The following is a 23,054-nucleotide window of genomic DNA, read 5'->3' as shown; positions in this document are numbered from 1 at the left end:
ACACCCCACCTGAGAGACCTGCACTGGCTCCCTGTCAACAAGAGGATAACCTTCAAGCTCCTCACCCACGCACACAAGGCACTCCACAACACCGGACCAGCGTAACTCAACAGCCGACTCAACTTCTACCCGCCAGCTCCGCTCCACCGACCTCGCCCTGACCACAGTCCCCCGCATCCGAAGAGCGACCTCTGGCAGCAGATCGTTCTCCCACCTCGCCGCCAAGACCTGGAACACCCTCCCCATCCACCTACGGCAGACCCAAGACCTGCTGTCCTTCAGAAGACTCCTCAAGACCTGGCTCTTCGAGCAGTAGCAGCACCCCAGACCCCCCAGCGCCTTGAGACTCTCACGGGTAAGTAGTGCGCTTTACAAATGCCATGATTGATTGATTGATTGAAAGCATATCAAGCCTCCAAATACAATGTGTCCCTTAAAAAGGCAGTCATTAAGTAGCTAAAATTTTGAACTATACTATGCCTTGGGAAATGCAATAGTTCAGTACATTCAAAGTCCCCCCAGTGCTCATGCATCATGTGGTAAAAATCGGTTTTCTTGCTGCTTCTTGTTAGTATGTTTGAAGCGTATTAACCGAGACAGGATGCTCCGTGGTAGAAGGAATAGCATGAGTTCTTACTCATGGCTGCCCTCCCCAGAATCACATGTGACCTCTCTGGTCAGTTTGCTCCTCAGAAGTGATTGTTACATGTACATAAATAACTAAAATGGCTTCTATGGCTCAGGCTATTCTCAAATTTCCCTGGCTCAACAGGGCTCCAATGTTCAAGGGACTGCTCCCCGTCGAAGTTTGAGTACTCGAATTGAAGTTGCGAAAAAGGAATGACCTTTTCTGAAGATGTATTTCTTCAGGTAAAAAATGATCTTACATAATTGTGACAACTACCTTGTGAGCCTAATGGAGGGACTGCACTTGAATTGTATCCAACTGACCATGCATGGATTCTGTCCACCGCCATACATGTGCACAGAGGGCAGATTATAAGATCTACAGAAGTACTTTGTGTTACTCACCAAGCTTTGCACTGGAAAGAGATACTGTGATCGTATTTGATTATTGACATATCATAATTTCAGTACTGAATCTTATCACAATGTGATATGTCCACTTTACAGATTCTTCCCAGTTGTTCACTGGTTCCCGAGATAACACCATTTGCAAGTGGGACATAGAGACCGGACAGTGTCTTCAGAAAGCATCCATATCAAGAAATTTGGTAAGGGTGTATGTGTAGTATATGGTCCTTCAATTATTGTACCATGCTGTAATAATCTATCTAGACACACAGCTTTTTAATTAGAAGATGTTAAGGGCAAATTATATCGTTATATCAGGCACATTTGTGAAATGAAGGCTACACTGTTGAATAGTTTTACAAAATGTACTTCTTTTCCTGTTATTTCTTGAATTATTATGATTTTAGAATTGATTTAGAGGCAACCTCGCTGGAAGATGCAGCAACGGGCTTTAAAAAGATTTTTTTTTTATTGTATCAGGAGAATTCCAAACTTGAAGTGCTGGAAATAGAAGAACAAGGTATAAATGGGTTCCACTTGAAGAACAGATTAGAGACATTAGGATGCGATAGAGAGGGAACATGAAATAGGGGCATTACTAGCCTGCACACTCTCTGGTTTGTATTACTATTATAGATATGTATAATTTTATTCAAAGGCTTATTAAGTAAATTGCCCAAAATTGCATGTTTTTAACCTTGCATCGAAGCTGGAATTAGAGCCCAGGCCTTCATGTTTCATGGCTTTGATTTAGCCTTCAGATAACATCCTGTACCAGTTTTTGTAAATGTTATGTTTTCAATTCTTTCTTGCACTCTAATTGGTTTCATTTTTAATTGAGGATTTCTGTCGCAGCCATAATTGCAATCCACAGGGTAATGGCTTCTGCAACCATGGATGCACAATAATTAAAAAATACAAGTACTGGAATCTCCACCTAGACTCACATTGCAATTCGGCAGGGTTTAGGTGCATGGATAGTGGGTGCCCGGAATTTCCTATTCCTGCCGTAGGTCTGCATCAAAATACATCAATTAAGAGTTCTAGTCCCGTACAATTGAGTAACTACAAGTTACTCAACACAGACATCCTCTGCCTGAAAGATTAAAGGATTTTTAGATACAAATACTGGGTACCTGACCCCTGAACTTTAGAACTCATCTGGAACAAGAAGACTGCCAAAAAGAAGAGCCGGGGAAGCTGCGAAATGGAACAACTGCTTTGCTGGACTGACCTGCAGTAGCTGCTTCTGTCTTGGGCAGTGAAAGGCCTGGAGTGGACTTTCTGCAACTTAATCTGTGAGTCTCTCCAAGGGCTTGAGGTAGATGTGGTAAATAAATAAATAATTACCGGATCTATTTTTCGGGATACTCATATAAACAGATAGCTCAATAAATAAGAGTCAAGATTCGAGGTAGCTGGAGTGTACAGGCTTTAATCAGGCTTAAAGGACAGGAACAGGACAGCCTGTACGGGAATAGGATGGCAGGGCCCGGCAGCTGCCGGGGGCAGGATCTGGGAGCATAAGGGATAGCTTTTAATAACAGTGTACAATATTTATAGTTAAACAAAATACATTACATTCAATACAGTAGGCGTAGCAGTAGGCGTGGTTTCGTAGCAGTCGCGAAAGATAAGGGCAAAATGATGTAACAAGAAGGCGTGTACAGGGCGTATACATAGACATGTGATGTAAACGTAACAGAATATGTCATAAAAGGGGCGGAAACATGGAGGGGGCTACCTGAGCAGCTGGGACCTCTAACCTAGTGGTGCGCGCAAACTGGCAATGACGTGTTACCAGGGAGGACTGGGGCTATGACTTCTGCGCTAGAAGAGGAGACTAAAGTCTGGAGTGTCAGAGCGACATGTACCCAGGCATATCTAGTATCTGGTGTTTAGAGTACATGTTGATAGAATCCAAAAGTTATCAGGGCAAAGGCTAATAGACTCTAAGACTGGTGCATGCATAATTCTATATGTAGTGCGTGTGTGAGGAATATTCTATGAATATTAATACAGTATTTCTCTTACATGGAGACATAAAGGCTAGACCATGACGGAAACTATTGATGCGATTCAGTAGTTCAGGAATGCAGAGAAGGAGGGTTGGACTGATAACTAGAAACATAACATATTCTTGGCAGACTGGGAGGCAGAGCCAGGCCGAGCCGGGCACTGCGAGGCATGAAGTAAGTGAAGGGTCAGGGATACAGGTGGGGGCTGTATCGCTCCTTGGAGAGGGTTCAGGAGACAGGAGCTGAATCTGAGTCCGGGCCCTTTTGAGGCCTAGAAACGGGGACAATTCAATGAATTAACGTGCACACTGGGAAACGTGGCAACGTAGCTTTACATAGGCCTAATATTCGTTGTATTCACGAGGACTGGAAACTGGCATACTAGAGATGGACACAACTGTAATTGCGTCTTTAATCGATCAGAAAGGAATACATGCATATCGGTCATGCACATATAACATAACATGGGGAACACGTAGGCACATACAACATGGCAAAATTTACTTTTCCACATTCCCTCCTTGTGCCCTACGTTTCCATCAGGAAACATCTATATTCATGATACCATCTATCATTTCATATAGCATCATTTGCTCGTCTCGAATTGTCTTGGAACGGGACTTAGGACTAGGAATACAAGAGGTAGCACAAATGCCGCAAATCGCAGGGCCACATTGTACACAGAGGCAGCAACTGAATATGATCATTACTGCAATACCTAGAAATGACAATACTTTCCATCCCCAGGCAGATATAATACTCCAGAGCCAACCGGACCATGTCCAGGTGCCCGGATTCTGATGTAACTGATGGGCAATTTTATGAAGTCTGGTTATAACTTAATAAACAGACGGTCCGTTATTAGGAATGAAAATGCAACAACTAGATCCGATGACTCTACATGCTCCTCCTCTATCGGCCAGTATGACGTCAAGAACGAGACGATTTTGGAGCACGACAAATCTCATAGCAGATTGCTCTTCAGTTAAGTTACCTAGAGCAGAAGTAGTCTCATTCACTACTGCTTCAAGGGTTCTGGTTAATCTACGTATTAACTTACTATTCTGGACAGGTCCTATAAAGAAGAAGAAACCTTTATTAAAGTCTTGATATTGTTCTAGAGTAGTTTCAGTTTGATCGACAATTGGGGACTCGATCTCCCTCCTATGTCTGACGTGTACTAGATGTGTGTTTCTGTGATAATCAGATGGGGCTAGAAAAACTGGTGGCAGTAGGAAGGCAATATAACATGTTCCATCCCAATCGAGGGGCAGACGAACATATGCGGTCTGACCACAAACAAAATAAGAATGACGTGAGGCTTTGAAAATAGATTTCCCACTGTCACTATACTCGACAATAGCAGTACAATCACTATGTCCTACATGTGCGGAACCATTCTTTCTGACACATAATTCGCCTTTGGTTGGTAGTACTGAAATAGCAGGTAAATCTGGAGTAGTATCAGACTGAACATTCAGGACCATAAAATTCGAAGAATAATTACCCAAATCATATACTTCATTTTCTAGATCTAACCCTGTTCTATGGGAGAGACCTTGCTTGTCTGGGAAACATGTCCTGTTCAGAAGGGACATATCATTGGAGGAGGACGTTAACGTGGACCATGCTCCACACGAACCATTATGTGAGAATGGATAAGGAAAGAGTGGCAGAACTCCCTTCGGTGTCTGGAAAGGGGGGAGCCGACCACACACCCAACAATTAGTAGCATTGCTGGTCTGGTGTGAATAGTGTAACATTCTGATGAATGTATTATTTCTCATAGCAAGACGATAGGATAGCTCGTGAGGAGGCAGATCACTAAATGTGTGCTCTACTGTAGCATTAGCAAACTTATTTACATGTGAACTTGGAAAACATAAATGTAATGCATAACTTGTGCAGGTAACCATTAAACTTAAAAATAATATAAAACTTAGAAAAACGATACATCGTATAGAGTTTTGACTAACTCTCTCACTATGGGGGTCTATCTCATACATGTCAGAAACCTGTCTAACCGTTTCACCCGAGAGGGACTTAGACAATTAAACTGGCTGACTTATTGTACTAGACCGGAGTTTTAACTTATACTCCTGTTGCGGAGTTTTCTCTAACAGAGGAACTTTCAGTTCAGGATTCAGATCAGAGTCTGGTTTCAGGCAGTCTTTAGAAATGGAACAGTCCTTAGAAAATGTCCTTTCTCGAACTCCATGGAACTTCTTGACGTGGGACAGATGGACCCACCCCTTGCGGCCCTCCAACTTCACGGCCGTGCGGGTGGTCAGGAGAACAAGTCGCGGCTCCTTCCAACGAGGCTCCAGTGGACTTGAACGATCAAAGTTCCTGACGAGGACAAGGTCGCCTGGAATGACCTCATGCGGTTTTACTTCGGTATTGTCTGGAAATGCAGCGGCAACCTGTGAACGACAAGAGTGTAGGGCAGACATCAAGGAAGCTAGGTAATCTGTCAGCATATTACTGGAAACATCTGTAATACTGCGGGGTCTGGGCGTACCCCACATGTTTGGGGGGCGGCCGAATACGACCTCATAAGGAGACAGACCTGATCTGGAATGTGCAACCATCCGTATATAAAATAGGGCTACTGGCAAGGCAACTAGCCAGTCTACACCTTTCTCTTTACATATCTTGGCAATACGGATTTTCAGGGTCTGATTATGTCTCTCTACGAGACCGGCTGCTTCAGGATGGCGCACACAATGGAACTTCCACTGGTACCCTAACAGAAGGGAAACATGTTTCATTAACTCAGATGAGAATGGCTGGCCGTTATCAGAATACACGACCCTAGGGAGTCCATAGCGGGGAAAGAATTCACGAACCAACTGCTTGGCAGTGGTCGCGGCTGTGTAATCTGGAACTGGATATGCTTCTGTCCACCTGGACAAAGCGCATACGACTACAAGGACATACTTGAAACCTCGACATCGCTCCATCTGAATGTAATCCATCTGGAGGACTTCAAAAGGGTGGTCAGGAGGTTGGAATCCACCTTGTTCCACCGGGACACTTTTACCTGGATTGAACTGACAACATATCATACAGGTACGGACTTTCTGCTTGGCTGCAGCTCGTAAGTGCTTGTTGAACCAAAGGTTCTGAATACTGTCTAACATACCTTTTTCTCCTAGATGTGCTGGACTATGTGCAGTATTAATAATGACTTGAACCATAGAGTCGGGGAGAAACCATGTGGCTTTTCCCTTCGTCACCCATCCTTGATCTGTCTGGACCCCTCCTTGTTCGGACCATTTCTTGATTTCTTCGGGAGTAGCATGTAACTGTATGTCTATGACATCTTGTGTAGGGTCCTTAACTGTCATACAAGTAGTCTGTTCTGGAATGGATGTCTGTGTCGTGTTAACTGGAATGTCTGGTGTCTGAGCTGTAAGCTTGGCTGTTCGATCTGCTAGATCGTTACCTTGGGAAATGATATCAGTAACTTTCGTATGTGCCTTGCACTTCATGATAGCGATAGCTGTCGGTAAATGTATTGCATCTAACAGAGCTTGAATGAGGAGACCATGCTGAATCTTGGTTCCATGAGAAGTCATGAAACCTCTCTCCTGCCAGAGCACTCCGAAGTCGTGTACGACTCCGAATGCGTAACGTGAATCTGTGTATATGTTTACTTTCAGGTCCTTGGCACGTATGCAGGCTTGGGTCAGAGCAACTAGCTCTGCTGCTTGAGCAGACAGGGTGTCAATACGGTGTGTTTCTATAACTTCGGTGTCCGTAGTCACTGCATACGCGGCTACTAGTTCTCCTGTACTAGTTCTCATACATGAACCATCCACATAAAGTGTCAGGTCGGGATTAGGTAATACAATGTCTGTCAGGTCTTGTCTTGGCTTGGTCATAGTGTTAATAACTTCCACACAGTCATGTGTGGCAGGATTTGAAGTAACGGACGGTAACAGTGTAGCAGGATTTAGAACGTTGCAGCGTCTGATTTCTATGTGTGGCTGGAACAGTGTCAGTTCATAACCTGTTAAACGTGCAATTGTCAAGTGCTGAGTCTGTGTTCGGTTTAAAAGAACTTCCACCGAATGTGGAACTTGTACTGTCAGGGAGTGTCCTAATACTATGGAATCACTTTGTCTGATTGCTAGAGCTGTGGCTGCAACTGACTTGAGGCACGCAGGCAAAGCCTGGGCCACTGGATCTAATGTGCTCGAAAAATAAGCACAGGGCTTGTACTGTCCTGCTTGATCTTGTGTGAGAACAGATAATGCAGTACCATCACGTTCTGTGACAAAAAGTGTAAAAGGCTTACTGTAGTTCGGTGTAGCTAGAACAGGTGCTTGGCATAAGGCTTTCTTTAATTCATTAAAAACAAGTGTATGTTCCTGGGTCCAAGGGAGGACAGTCGATACGGCTGCCTCCTGTGTCGTTAACTGTATCAGTGGCTTGGCTAGAAATGCATACTGAGGAATCCATTGTCTGCAATAAGAAGTGAGGCCAATAAAAGCTCGTACCTCCTTCTGTGTCTTGGGCTGTGGTAGACTCGCTATTAACTGGATACGGTCTGGTGTCAACTGCCTACCCCACTTGGACAGTAAGTGGCCTAAGTAGATCACTTGCTGGACACAGAATTGTAATTTGGAAGGGGACACCTTGTGCCCCTGCTCGGCTAGGAAATACAGAACTGTAAGTGACGCTCGCTCGCAGTCACGTTCAGAACGGGCTGTGATCAGTAGATCATCGACATACTGGAGCAGGGCAGTGTCAGTTGGCATGTGAATATTGTCTAGTTGTCTTTTAAGTGCTTGACTGTAAATACTAGGACTTTCTGTGAAACCTTGAGGAGCTCGTGTGAATTTATAGCTCCTTCCATTTAAACAAAAACCAAAAAGGTACTGGCTGTCTGGATGAATGGGGACACTGAAAAATGCATTCTTGAGGTCGATAACAGTAAAAAATGTAGCTTCAGAATCAATGGCTGTCAATAGGGAAGAAATATCTGGGACTACTGGATACTGGGGTATGATACATTTGTTAAGTTCTCGAAGGTCAATCACTAATCGATATACTGGAGGTGCATTTGGATCCGTACGTTTCATGACTGGAATGATAGGAGAATTACATACATTGGAGTCAGTTTCTACAACCACTCCTTGAGCAATAAGCTCGTCAATAATTTTGGATAAGGCTGCTACAGCCTCAGGTGGCAATCTGTACTGTCTGATTCGTGGCAAAACTATACCTTGTTTGAGAGTCACACGATGGGGTGTGATTTGCATAAAACCTACATCAGTTGGACCTTGCGCCCATAAATGCTGCGGTACATTCAAGAGTCTTGGATCAAAATCACGTAATACATAGTGACCTTTAAAGTCTCTTAAAAACAATCGGATTCCTTCTGGGGAGCAGCAAATAACTGCACCTAATTCTTTCAGTGTTTTAATGCCTAACAAATTTTCTGGACATGACTTCGTAAGTAACAAATCAGTAGTTCGGGACAATGGACAAACTTCTAGGGAAACTGGTTTTGAAATTTCGTTAACAATAGGCTTTCCTGAAAATCCAAGGGAAACATTTCTAGAGCCTGAGAGCGGAGCCCCTGGAACCTCGTCATGACTGATAGTAGTCCTACTTGCCCCTGTATCAATCAAAAACTTTCTGTCTTTCCCTAATACTTGACTGTGTACATAGGGACCCTCTTGATCTACAGGTATCTCGATGAGAGGCAAGCCTACCTCCCTCTCTAGGCTGTTTCATGAATACTGTTGATACTCTGGATACTCTGACTGAGCATACTGATACATCTGCTGTGTAACATGCTGTGTTGGAGCGATAGGCTGCGGTGCTGGAGCTGTCTGTTATGCATTCTGTGGTGACTGAGAAGTCTGTGAAACTTGTTCTTGTCTAGGCGGACGTGGTCTTTCTTTAGTCTTACCAGTAGCTATGTTGTGTTTCAGAACTGCACACTCGTTTATGAAATGACCTGGCTGTTTACAGTAATTGCAAGTCCCTTTAATGGGAGCTGCAGAATGACTGGCTTGATTTGGACCCCTCTTCTGACTGTCTTGTGGAACAGATTGTGCTACTAATACTTTCATTTTCGTATCTTTCATACGTCTCTTTTCGTGTTCTTGCTCTTCCCTGATTCTGTTCTGGTGATACTGGAGCATCTGAAGCATTTGTGATGGAGTATTAGCTTGCCAACTACTTTCGACTTTCAAAACTCGATTTTTAACTTGTGGACTTGAATTCTCGACTAGTTTAGTAACAAAAAGATGAGGGTATGACTCGCTACTTGTCTTCAGACCACTGTTAATAATAAAACATTTTTCAAATCTAGAATAAAAATCACTAGTGTCTTCATCCTGTTTCTGTTTACATGCTGAGATTGCATCCCAATCTTCCTTTTTCGTGGCTAGTAACCTTGGCAAAACCTGAATCAATAACTCGGGCAATTCTTTACATTTATCCCCAAGACCGGTACCTGGTACTCGTATATTATCTTCAGCCTCTAAAGCTGCCCAATCAATCTTTTTCTCTCCCACCTCCCATTCTTTTTCCTTGAGTTTTTCATATACCCCTGCGGGCAACAGGACCTTTAGCATTTTAATGATATCTGGATACGTGTATTCTCCCATACGGAGCATGTCTTTTAATTCTCGATGGAACCCTGCTGGATCTTTGTCGTGACAGGGAATTAATTTCTTCATCTCTAAGAGTTCCATTTTTGTGATAGGGGTGTAAACAAATACTTGTTGCATTTCACCACCCGCTGTCCTAACTGGGTGTACTTCTCGTAACGGATGCTGTCTATCTATGTAAAATGATTTACTTTCTGGAGGTGAGACATGAACAAAATGCGGATTCAAAAACGTTCTATATTTGTGGCGCTGTTCTAGAATGACACTAATTAAATCGGTACCTAAACCTTTCCATCTATACTGGAGTAACTCGTTCAGAACATCATGTAACGGACCTGGATCAGAATGCTGTCCCTCATACAGTGTAATGAGGTGCTGGATCATATACATACCCACCAGTCGCTGCTTGGCTGGGGGCAGTTTCAGAAACATTTGTGCCACTATTTCGTCTGGAAAAGTGGTAGAATCAGTAGTCCATCAGACTGCTGATCGGGCTAGTTCTTGTTCATGCATGATACTAAGTTCACTATAACCGATTCGTGATTTCAGAATGTGATCGGTAGCTTGAAATACTTGCTCAAGAGAACCTTGTTCTGTTACTGGAAGAGGAAAAACTTTCTTGTGTTCTAGGCGTGAATGTCGGTCGGGAAGTCTAGTTCTACCTACATACGCTATTCTGGTGAGATTCTCGTCGTCTACCTCTTCGGTAGGAGAGTCGTCTTCTTTCTCGCTTACTTGTGCTGCTTTGCGTTTCTCGTGTAACCTTATTATTTCCTTACGAATTTTCTTGTACATACTGTCTATACTACTTAGTGTCTTGTGTCTTCCCTCGGCTATATGATCGCTCCACTTTGTCAGAACTCTCATTTCGATCGGATCTTTAGTCGGATAATCTTGTTCCCTTATTAAACAATTAATTAGAAACTTTAATAGCATGAGCTGAGTCTCAGCTTTCCTTTGAGACATGGCTACGCCTATACTTCCTGGATCATCTCCTGTACGAATGAACCGATATATTCTGTCTAGATCTTCTTTCATATTTGGTAGGGTGTCCAAATATTCGGTCACCCGTCTTACACGCAATGAATATATGACCATATCATCATCGCCTGGGACTGGATCATAACGGCATTCGGTAAGAGCTCGTTTGATATCTGCAACGGACTGCTGTTTGGGCGTACGCTGTAACGCACGTTCATGTAACTCAAGTAGTGTCACACGTTTGTGTTGGGGCGGGGTACGAGGAGGATCTCCCCCCGCGGCTCCTAAACTAGAATCGTCGACGGGTACTGTACGGGCGGGCAGAGTGACTGATGTAGCGGGTACTTGTACTGTAGGCTGGACCGGGGGTACCGTAACAGGTGCTGTAACGGGTGCCCCGGTGACTGGAGGAACAGGAATTACGTTATTTACAGGAGCTGGCGGAGCAGGATTTGCATATACTGGGACTGTGTCGTCCAAGTAGGACGAGAGAAAAATATCAGCTGCGGTCGGTTTGTGACGTAGTTTAATCGGAACTAATGGCGGCGGAAAATTACATGGTGCTTCCGGGGTTGCTTTTGGCAAGCCCTCGGCAAGAAGAGGATACATACCCTTAATAAAAGCATTACTCTGTCTGTCTGACTGTTCGGTTTTAACTCGTTCACCTATTTCGATTAATTCCCTTTCTTGGGCTCTTTCTGAGGATTCTCTGCTTAATTCTGACTTTCTGATTTCTTTTTCGGTTCTTTTATGAGATTCTTTGCGCCATAACTCGATGGCATCTTTCTGGGACTGTCTGGCTTTCTTTTTCCATAATACTTCTTCTACTCGCATGATGCACTCGGCATCCCACGTACCTGATACGGGCCATCTATATTTCTCTTCTAATTCCTTGGTGTACTCCACCCATAAGTCTAGATATAATATGGCACTTATGCCATGTTTATGATACATAAAATGACCTGGACTGTCCCTAGGCGGGACAGGAACTGCTTCCTCGAGCAGACCTTTTCTAGTTCTTAACTGACGTAATTTCGGGAACAGAGGCATAATTTAGACTGGAGTCTGGACACAATACAATACACGATAAACACAATAATAACTTGAAAAACGAATCACTCATACCACGACATTGAAAACACATAAAATAACATTTATAATAACAGTTCGGACAGAATACTACCTGGAATACTGAAAACAGAACACATAAATTTCTTGAGAACAGAACTTACTGGAACAGAAACTTACTAGAATGACTAGATGCACTGCTAAAACAGTACGAAACTTACCGGTCCCATAAAGAGACACGTCAGGACCCGCGTCCACCTAGGTGAACACTTCGTGTTGGATCTGCGTACCCAAACCCACGGACCAGAGACAAATCAATTGACCCTGTCTAGATACTACCCCAGCAACGGTACTCACCGGGCAGCAAGAACGGAAAGCCTCGGACTGGACTAGACTGCTACGACGACGGACGGACGAACTTCGGACTTCAGTTACAGGTGGGCCTCCGGATACCTCGGACCTTGGACTCTTGGCTTGGGCTCTGGTCGGGACTCGCCGCGTTCCTCCACCGCCTCGTCTGGACGCTGGACCGCAACCTCCGTCTCCTCCGTGGGCCTGAGGGATACTTGAAGCAGAAATATCTGCACGTGCACGGTATGGTTCCGTCACGGCTGCAGAGGATCAGGGGGCCTGCGTGGCTTCTCCGGCGCGTGGGGAAAGGGCAAGTCCCTATTCGGGCGCCATTAGTGGTAAATAAATAAATAATTACCGGATCTATTTTTCTGGATACTCATATAAACAGATAGCTCAATAAATAAGAGTCAAGATTCGAGGTAGCTGGAGTGTACAGGCTTTAATCAGGCATAAAGGACAGGAACAGGACAGCCTGTACGGGAATAGGATGGCAGGGCCCGGCAGCTGCCGGGGGCAGGATCTGGGAGCATAAGGGATAACTTTTAATAACAGTGTACAATATTTATAGTTAAACAAAATACATTACATTCAATACAGTAGGCGTAGCAGTAGGCGTGGTTTCGTAGCAGTCGCGAAAGATAAGGGCAAAATGATGTAACAAGAAGGCGTGTACAGGGCGTATACATAGACATGTGATGTAAACGTAACAGAATATGTCATAAAAGGGGCGGAAACATGGAGGGGGCTACCTGAGCAGCTGGGACCTCTAACCTAGTGGTGCGCGCAAACTGGCAATGACGTGTTACCAGGGAGGACTGGGGCTATGACTTCTGCGCTAGAAGAGGAGACTAAAGTCTGGAGTGTCAGAGGGACATGTACCCAGGCATATCTAGTATCTGGTGTTTAGAGTACATGTTGATAGAATCCAAAAGTTATCAGGGCAAAGGCTAATAGACTCTAAGACTGGTGCATGCATATTTCTATATGTAGTGCGTGTGTGAGGAATATTCTATGAATATTAATACAGTATTTCTCTTACATGGAGACATAAAGGCTAGACCATGACGGAAACTATTGTTGCGATTCAGTAGTTCAGGAATGCAGAGAAGGAGGGTTGGACTGATAACTAGAAACATAACATATTCTTGGCAGACTGGGAGGCAGAGCCAGGCCGAGCTGGGCACTGCGAGGCATGAAGTAAGTGAAGGGTCAGGGATACAGGTGGGGGCTGTATCGCTCCTTGGAGAGGGTTCAGGAGACAGGAGCTGAATCTGAGTCCGGGCCCTTTTGAGGCCTAGAAACGGGGACAATTCAATGAATTAACGTGCACACTGGGAAACGTGGCAACGTAGCTTTACATAGGCCTAATATTCGTTGTATTCACGAGGACTGGAAACTGGCATACTAGAGATGGACACAACTGTAATTGCGTCTTTAATCGATCAGAAAGGAATACATGCATATCGGTCATGCACATATAACATAACATGGGGAACACGTAGGCACATACAACATGGCAAAATTTACTTTTCCACATAGAGCTTGCCCCCTGTTCACAAAGTCTCATGAACCGCAAAGACTTCAAGCTCTTCTGCCTGCAGGACTGCGTGTTTTGTGCTGCAAACAGAGGAAAAGCAACACGACGACGTCTACGACACCGCTGCCGACTCCATGTCCTGAAGGCACCACAGAGGGGAACGCCGCACCGCAACCTTGGTTTCACCGCCGACGCCTGTTGATGCCGCCACTGAGCCGCTGCTTGCACTGAGACCTAAGGGCACCGCATTCCGCACCGCCTCGCTTCACGGCAAAGCTTTGGCACCACTGAGAGCACCGACGCAACGCGACCTTGGTCTCACGACGACGCCTGTTGATGCCGCCACTGAGCCGCTGCTCGTACCGCGACCTGTAGGCACCGCACTCCACAACAGCTTGCTTCACGAGGACGTCTTGGCCTCCCTGATGTCGCCGCTCCATGCCGGAATCAATGCCGCTGCTTGCACTGTGGTTCGAGAGCACCGCTCGTAAGTCACACGACGCACCGCCCTCAACCCGCAACACAGCCTTGGCATACCGACCCCGGCATCATCGACTCCAGTTCGTCAGCCGCCGACATCGCTTCAGCAACGACGACGACGCTGCTGCCCCCGTGACCTGCTAGCACCGTGGCGGGCACCGCCTTCATCTCGCACCACGACCCTAGTCTCACCAACGACGCCATCTGACGCTGTCACCGAGCAGCTGCTTGCACCGCAACCTGGGGGCACTGCATGCCACACCGCTGCACGCCGCACTGCTGTACTTCGCACCCCAGTACCCGACACCTGCCGGCGCCAGTGCTCCTGATTCCACCAGAAAGGAGCTCGGCCTGCAACGCGAGTGACTTCAAGAGCCTCAGCGCACTGCATTTTACACAGATACTGTTTGCGGGTCTTCCCGACACTGTAGCTGGCCGCGACCAGCCAGAGCTGTTGGATTTATTATTCAGGACACCGTGATAGCCCCGGATGGAGCTATGGACATCAAGGAACTGTGTTTGAAACTTATTTTGATAACTGCAGATTTGTAAGTATAGTATTGAGGATTTTTATCGTAATTAGTCTTGTCTTAAAGAATATCAAAATATTGGCTATTTTTCTAAACTGGTGTGGTGTCCTTTTGTAGTGCGTATACTGCATTACTGTTGGTTATGTGCAAATGTTTTACACACTGCCTCTAAGATAAGCCTGGCTGCTCGTGTCAAGCTACCAAGGGGGTGAGCAGGGGTTATTTTAAAATTGTAACACCCTTATCCTGACTAGAGTGGTGTTTTTTGCCTGGCTGTGGTCCACACCCCTTTGTACCACGTGGTCCACACCCTAGCCTACCAAAAATCCAATTTCTTACTCTATTATATATATATATATATATATATATATATATATATATATATATATATATATCCATACTAATATAATAAAGCGAGAGCCCAAACCTTTGAAGTGCGTAATCTCAGGAACCACAGCACCAATCACAACACCCAATACAGCGTTGGAAGGGGCAGTTGCAGCAGAGGGACATAGGCTATGCAGACGCCCACCATATACATTTAAAAGGTAAAAGAACCGTGCTAGCAAAGTAGTCCCTTGTGGGCGTGTCTGCGTTGTGCTGTGGGCTGGGGCCGTGACAAATGCTGGGGGCGTGTGGTACGTTCCACCCTTTATGCCATGTCTCATATCGTGTGCTGTGGATGTGTGCGGGGCGCGGGATTACGGAAAAAAAAGCGAGCGTTGTGCTCAATATTTCATTGTTTTTTCTTCCCAGGATCTGTACATTCCAGCTCAGGGTGCCCACCCTGCTCCCTTTAAATACCCCTGCACCCCATAATCATAACCCACCCTTACTCCTTAAAATACCCCAACACCCTTAAACACGAACCCATCTTAACCCTATAAATATACCCTGAACCCCAAAACCCAAATCTATCCCTAAACCCTAAAAATACCTCTGTACCCCAAAACCCAAACCTAGCCCTGAATGCTATAAATACCCCTGTACCTCAAAACCCAAACCTAGCCCTGAACCCAAAAAATACCCCTGTACCCCAAAACCCAAACCTAGCCTTGAACAATAAAAATACCCCTGTACTCCAAAACCCAAACCTACCCCTGAACCCTAAAATACTCCTGTACCCCAAAACCCACACCTAGCCCTGAACCCTTAATACCCCTGCACCCCGAAACCCATACCTACCCCTGAACCCTAAAAATACCCCTGTACCCCAAAACCCAAACCTAGTCCTGAACCATAAAAATAACCCTGTACCCCATAACCCAAAACTATATCTGAACCCTTAAAGTACCCAAACACCCCATAACATATACCTCAGTACCCCAAAACATATACCCCTATACCCATACTTACCTTATCCAAAAATAAAAAACAAACCATGCTTTTACCATTCATGCATTTACAATGAATTTCGTTGTAAATGTATGCGTGGTAAAAGCATATAAAATGTAATGCCATGCGTTATAATGGCATTGCGGAGTTATGGTACTTTCGTAATGAAAGTATGCGGAGTGATGGTATGCGGAAAGAAAGTTACGGAATAATGGGTGTTTACCCTCCCCGGGTAAGTACATTGGTGGCACGGCGGCCAACATCTCCAGCAACATTCTCATATTTTTTCACCACCAATTTGAAAAATGCACAGGTCTCTCTCATTGATGGCCAGCACCGACATACACTTTTAGACACACCTCCCGCCACAAGTTCTAGAATTGCGAACTTTAGAGCTGGGGAGCTACGTTCGAATCTCGGCATCAGCTCAACATCCTGTGATTCCAGGCAAATCGCTTTGTCTCCCCGTGCCTACCACAAATGAATGTGCTCTTCTGTAATGTAAATTGTGCTCGTGCCATGTTGTCGATTTCGCGCTATATAATATTGCAAGGAAAAATAAAGTAGGGAAACTCGAGTTCACACACTACTGAACGCGCACTCTTCAGTGCATCAGCAGTGCACTGTGAATCGGAGCGTTTCACAGGCCTGTCATAGATAAGAAATGCTATCAAAACGAAATCCTACAAAACAATATACTACTGGCCGGCAGCAATTCATACCCGGACAACGTCGGGACAGGCTGCTAGTATATTTATATAGTCAGACTATGTTATATGTTCTCCAGTTAATAAAGCATAATGACTATTTGTGTGTCTTTCAAATCGACACTTATCAATCTGGAGATTCATATATTAAATGCATATATAAAATCATATGAGACCAAACACTATTTTCTTAGTTATTGTTATCAGAGTTTACATTGTGGGATCATAATAATAACACTGCTCGAATTAAATTAATTTTCTATTTTGTGACATTTTCATCACCGTTCATAACCACAGAGTGTTTGAATGGAATTGTCGGAAACCCAAGACACTTTATATTATATTATTTTTAAATACAATACTTTAAATAAATCAAGAACAAAGGTAAATAAATAATGTTCTCTCTTCGAATAAAAGCACTCTGGTAGAGACTACCAAGGCTTCAAGATGTGTCCCACGACCCCTCAGAACCCACAGTGCTCCACATCAGCTAAACGGCTCATTCCTAGTTTTTACTCAATTTAAGACAAACCTAGAACACTGACTCTCTTCACTGATCTAGGACTTTTCTCTCTAATTCTCTTTTTTACCCGTCACAATTTCTATGTGTTAAATTCTTTGATTACAGCCTAAAACAAATTATTGTTCTTGCTGAGATATCATCTCTTTTTAGGAATTGTGACAAGAGAAAAATTGTTAAGCTAATTCAAAGTACTTTTGCCTTTCTGAAAGGCTTAGACTGTAGACTGATGTCTTATAGGACCCTCCACGAAAAGAAAAGTCATGCACTTTCAATCAAAAAGTAAGTTAGAAAGCTTTTAGTTCAACAGGCTCCTCCCTAGAAATCGATGGATGGCTCCACCCTACCCTCCTAGTAACTTTGCTGATTCTGTTACTGAAGGGTTACAATAAGTATTGGGTGTAAGTTAAGTCAAGTTTGAACCTAGATAGTAGAAAGCAGTGCATAAAGCAGGGAAAACTTGTTTTTTTCAAGAAGGTTTGGTTTCAGGTGGCAGTGAAACATCCTGGTTTAGATATTCTCGTGGACATTGGCATTATGCCCAGCACCTTCTGGAGAGGATATCCTCAGAAAGGATTGAGGCTGGCGGCTCCTTGTAGAGGTAGGGCAAAGGAGGTAATAGATCCCTGAGAACACTTTGAGGGGTAACCCTGAAGTTGAAAATTAAGTTAGCCATTAGTACACATTGACTCTACTTTTACAGATGTGAGGAGAACCAACAGTTGGGTTGTCCAAATAGAAAGATCTGTCCGGAAGGAAAAGACAGTTGAATCACATCACAAGTGATGTTGAAGGGGGATGCAATGAAGGTAGACCTCTGGCATATCTGGGGCACTGGGGCACACCTGCCCACAAGTCAATAGAATCTGCACTTTGTAACCAGAGGTGCGCCTCTTGCTTCCTTACCATACTTTGGCAGATCTTTGGCTCTAGGCATCACAGATGGGATTCAATTGTAAGTAGTTATTACGCATCAGCTCATCAATTGTAAGAAGATAGTTGGAGAATTACCTGTGCCTCACTGAGTCTAATGGGAAACATTTCAGCCTGCGCTGGGCATTGTCTTTTTAGTGGAACAAGAGGTTCCCACAAGAGTAGATCACTTCAATCAAGCAAGGGAGGAATATAAATATTAAAGAACAGTGGTGCTAAAGGTAACATCAGACAACCAGCCTCAGAAGATTATTGGTTAACCCCTTCGATACTGATGACGAGCTGAGCTCGTCATGTAACGCAGGTTTTTAAAAACCGCAGCTCGCAGCGGGAAAACCGCCAGCGTGCATGCGGTTAATTAGAAGTGTAACTGTTTCAGTTCAGAGTGTGGGAAAGGCCTTGGCCCATTCTAGAACAAGGCCCTGCAGTCCAGGATCTTTGAGTCTGTAACTAAAATGTCTCTATCGTTGTTATCAAAGTCCTCAGACTGATCGACAAGACCAGTGTCCTCATAACGGTGCCATCCGTCTTCATCCTCAAGTCATCAAGGATTTTTCTAACCATCAACAAGGTACTAATATCGGAAAAAGCTTGCCTGGGCAGGATTAATCGACTAACTCTCAACAATGGTTGCAGTTGAGATATTTAATGATAAAAACAGATGTTAGTTAAAGATAATGGGATTCCCTCAGGCCTTTTTCTAAAGGGCTATGAACGAGCATTTTTTAGCAAATTTGTGACTGTTCTTGAAGTTAACTATTGGCTAATTAAGTTTTTATGGCATTTGCCACTTTTGGTTTTATGGTCAGATCCTTAAAACACCACGCAGGTCTAATATAATTTGGGGAGCCTGATGTTTACTATGGTGGAATATTGAGGTAAAACCTTCTCAGGTTGTGCAAAAGTAATTGAGGATTTTGCATTGAAGGAGGAGTTAATATGTGATTCATTTGAACTCCTAATTATTGAGTAGAACTTGTACATTTACTTTTTATTTCTAAACAACCTTAAACATTGTGATGTTAAAAATGGCTATTGCACTACAGAGAGCGTTGGATGGGTGAAGGGTTGGCTTTTTCCTAATATTCCTATCAAGGTGCTGGCAGTATTGTAACAAACAGTCAGTATTTGTTACATATGGGGATCTCAGACCTACATGGTAATGGTGAGAGGCCTGAGGCAACGCGGTTTATGATTCTAAAGAAAGCCACTTTGAAACTCAAGCTGATGAAAAGATAACCCGGATGAAGACAAACTCTGACACCTTACAAGATTAACAAGAAGCAAATGTACCTCGAAATAGTTTCATTGATCAGTAACCCAGATGAGACACGGTTACTAGGGAATTCATGAATCTTACTACCTGTAACAAAAGACCTGCCAGAGACATAGACACCTCACAGGACAATGTAGAACCCCTACTCCCAGCTAGTTCTTAGAGAGGTGCAAGTCTAACATCTCAAATCTCAATGACTCCTCTCCGTTCCACCTTGTATCTTGCTGTTGGTAGGGAGGGTATGTGGGCACTTGGAGTCATACAAATCTATATATAGACAATACAGCATCCAAAGTATTCACTCTATCAAATCATTTAGACCACAATTTCAAGAGATACGGCTGTAGTTGCCTCTATCACATTATTCAAATTACCATCAATCGCAGCTACTTTTAACACCACATGTAGTTGCATCATTTGTGACAAAAAAGCAGTAGAGTGTGTTCCTTCTTGATTATTATCAAGGAACATCATTTAACCTAAAGAAACACCTTCCCAAAAGATTAAAAGAACCCAGTGTAAATTCTTGGTGTTCTGGGAAATGGAGCATATCGATTGGCTGATGCAGGGCATTGGTGATGCTTAGCAGCTGGTGCCCTTAAAACGATGTGTTCCTGTGCAGCCTCTGCATGACTGCTTTCACAAAGAGAAAAATATGTTTTGAAAGCAACTTGTATTCTATTTCTAAATATTTCTTTCCAAAGTGTAATGAACACCCTCTGGACCTGCAGAAATATCCTCGTGGTTATAAGTATGATGAAGCTAACCACGATGGAGGACTAGAATTCCAAATGTGAAGCTTTTTTTATTCCTTTTGTTTGTCCCAAAGTATTGGTTCTTGATTGACTGACTAGTAAGCTCTTTAAAGAAGATATTAATATCATGTTTATTTGGTCTAGCACATAACTGTTGTTGCATTACCCTTGTTCTGGCAGCTAATTGGTTTTCTGAATCCTAGTAAAAGATGTCTCTTGAGACAATCATGGTCATTGGTGGACTCTTCTCCTGTGGGGCAGTCGGGCAGAGGTGAAGACCTCTGCCACCCTGACAGAGGAACATTTGTCGTATTTAGAGACCTTTCTCCTGCCTGTCCGGGATCTCTTTAATGTGAAGGGAGCTGATACCAAGGTGGCATTAAATGTTGTCTGAGCAGGCACCATGCAAAAAAGCGCCAAGTCTGCAAACCTTTTTGGTCAAAGAAAATAAACTTTCAACGTAGGATGTTTTCACTGGACAAACAGTAAATGGTCCAATGGCCATGGAAACTTTTACCCTCTACATAGGAGCCATTTAACAATTTCCATGCCTCATAAGTAGGGTGACCAGAATTTTAAAGCAAAAAAACGGGACATTTCACAAAAATAGAAGGACTATAATTTTACGTCAAGCGAGCGCACAGAATGACAGCGCTCCTCAGCAGAGAATTTAAAAAAACAGGCAGTAAGAACATACATAAGATGCGATTTTTAAACCCAGTAGCTTGCCTGTGAATTAAGTTGCTTTACATAAAAACATGTAAAACATTAAAAAAAACGCCTCCCCCCGTGACCCTCTCCAAAAACCGGGACATGAGCTAAATTTCTCGAAATCTGCCCAGACAGTTGGTGAAACAGTGACCGTTCTGACAAATCGGGGAAGCCTGGTCACCCTACACATAAGGCAAATGAGCGTCAGTGGTTCACACCCTTAATAGGTGGGGATGTGGAGGTTACCATCAGCATGGACAGCGGAGGCGCTGCCGCAGTAACCCAGCAGTTTCCCCTGGATCTAAATAGAGCTGGGGAACTGTGGGGTGAGAGGATTACTGTTTAAGTCATTCCCCTGCTCCGCCACACCTTGAGTATGGCCTGCTGCTCTCTGAAAGGCTCCAGCAGTGTCGTATAATGATTAATTTCACAGGTGAGTGAGTAATGAAGATATTGGTCAGTCTCAAGCAAATTGACTGTTCGACAGATTCAACAGTTATTATACAAATACTTTTCAGTTGTGTGGCAGTGTCAAACTTTCATTTTATGTACATTCAAACCGTGTTAGCAGTTTGTGTTGCATGCTTTTTACCCTAATGGACTTCTGTTTCTTAGGTGACACACATGTGCTGGGTTTCCAATGACTCCTACTTCATCCAGACCTCCGAGGATAAAATGATCAGGTCAGTTGGTGCGGTTTAGTGGGTGCTATTGTGTTTTATCAGTGACTTCACCCAGTAATGTTCTCTTGAGAACATTATATAGAAAAATACCAACAATATATTGTTGGCATCCTGCACCATGCGAAGAAATCTGTGGGTTCTCTTCCAGGGGATCCTCATCAATAGTCATAAGCATTAGAATATTCCCGCTCATGTGCGGGACCCCGGAAACACTATATTATATGTGCCCCACATATATATATACTCATATATATATAAATACATATATATATATATATATAACATGCAATAGCAGCCAATAAAAACAGAGCTGAAATATGCTGTGTGGAATTTCCACCATACATGTATAATAATAAGCATTAGAAACATGAGAAACAACAAAAAAGTTTGTTTAGAAATTGTTTTAATGCTCAAAAAGCAGTAGAAATTCTTATAACTCACTGGAAGCATAGAAAGCTCCCAGGCTGCATTGCAAACACACAGTCTAAAAAGACTGAAAAGCTAACCTGTAGCTGCATAGCAATAAACTGACACCGTGCCTTTAAGGCACTCATGACCCCCAGTATCCCATCATGCCTCAGGGGTGACAGTTAGGTCAGTTGTTCTTTCCGGCTCCTTCAGAGAAGGACCCTGGTTACACAGCTCCACTAATTTTCCTGTTTTTTGACAGACAAACTCTTCACTTTTGACAAATTTTTGTTCTTACTCGACGTTTAACATCTAGTCAAGTAAGATACTGTCTTTTTCAGTCATTTTGGTGAGCATTTTCTCCTGAAAATGCCTTCACTCTGACAAATGCCCTTCTTGTGGCAACAAGAAGGCCAAATCAGACAACCACGACGTCTGTATCCTGTGTCTGCCTGAGGAACATGATCCAGGCACCTGTCCTCATTGTGAACACCTGTCAGGAAGAACTTTAAAAGACAGGGAGAGGATTCGCATTTATGGCCTAGCTCATAGGTCATCAAGAGGAAGATCTCCGGTGAGGAAGGGCTCCAAGAAGACTCATTCATCTTCCAGAAAGAAGTCTTCACATCCCTCACCCTCAGCGTCGGGCTCGGCGCTGAGAAAAGAACCACCGGTGGATCATTCATCGTCTAAACTACCGTCGGCGGCGGGCTCGCCGTCGAAGAGAAGACCAGGTACGTCGACGACGTCGAAGGATCCAGTTCCATCGTCGAAATCCCCTCCGCCGGCGTCAACCGGGCGACGTCGAGGAAGGGAACTCCGCCGCCGTCAACCGGGCGACGGTCGGCGTCGAGTTCCAAGACCCCTCCGCCGTCGTCAACCAGGCGACGACCGGCGTCGAGGGAGGTCACCCCTCCGCCGTCGTCATCCAGACGTCGACAGGCGTCGAGAAGTGTGACTCCTCCGCCGTCGTCGAAGAAGCGACGTTCGGTGTCGAGGACCAAGACCCCTCCGCCGTCGACAGGGAAGAGTCGATCGGCGTCGAGGAGGCAGTCTCCGTCGGTGTCTCGTCAGCTGTCGGCGTCGAGGGT

At 44.2% G+C, this 23,054-nt stretch overlaps 1 protein-coding gene across 2 annotated transcripts in view; it reads left to right on the top strand.

The window, feature by feature from the left end:
- WDR31 (WD repeat domain 31) overlaps window positions 1-23,054 on the top strand; it is a 169,956-nt gene that overhangs the window by 82,426 nt on the left and 64,476 nt on the right. For both annotated transcript variants that reach the window (XM_078642128.1, XM_078642129.1), the window contains exons 6-7: window positions 1,135-1,235; window positions 21,488-21,555. In XM_078642128.1, coding sequence (XP_078498254.1) covers window positions 1,135-1,235; window positions 21,488-21,555 — 169 coding nt within the window. The remainder of the gene's footprint in view (window positions 1-1,134; window positions 1,236-21,487; window positions 21,556-23,054) is intronic.

Source organism: Lissotriton helveticus, chromosome 5_1 (genome assembly GCF_964261635.1).
Source record: "Lissotriton helveticus chromosome 5_1, aLisHel1.1, whole genome shotgun sequence".
Lineage (NCBI taxonomy): Eukaryota > Metazoa > Chordata > Amphibia > Caudata > Salamandridae > Lissotriton > Lissotriton helveticus.
This window is presented reverse-complemented; position numbering and strand designations above follow the sequence as displayed.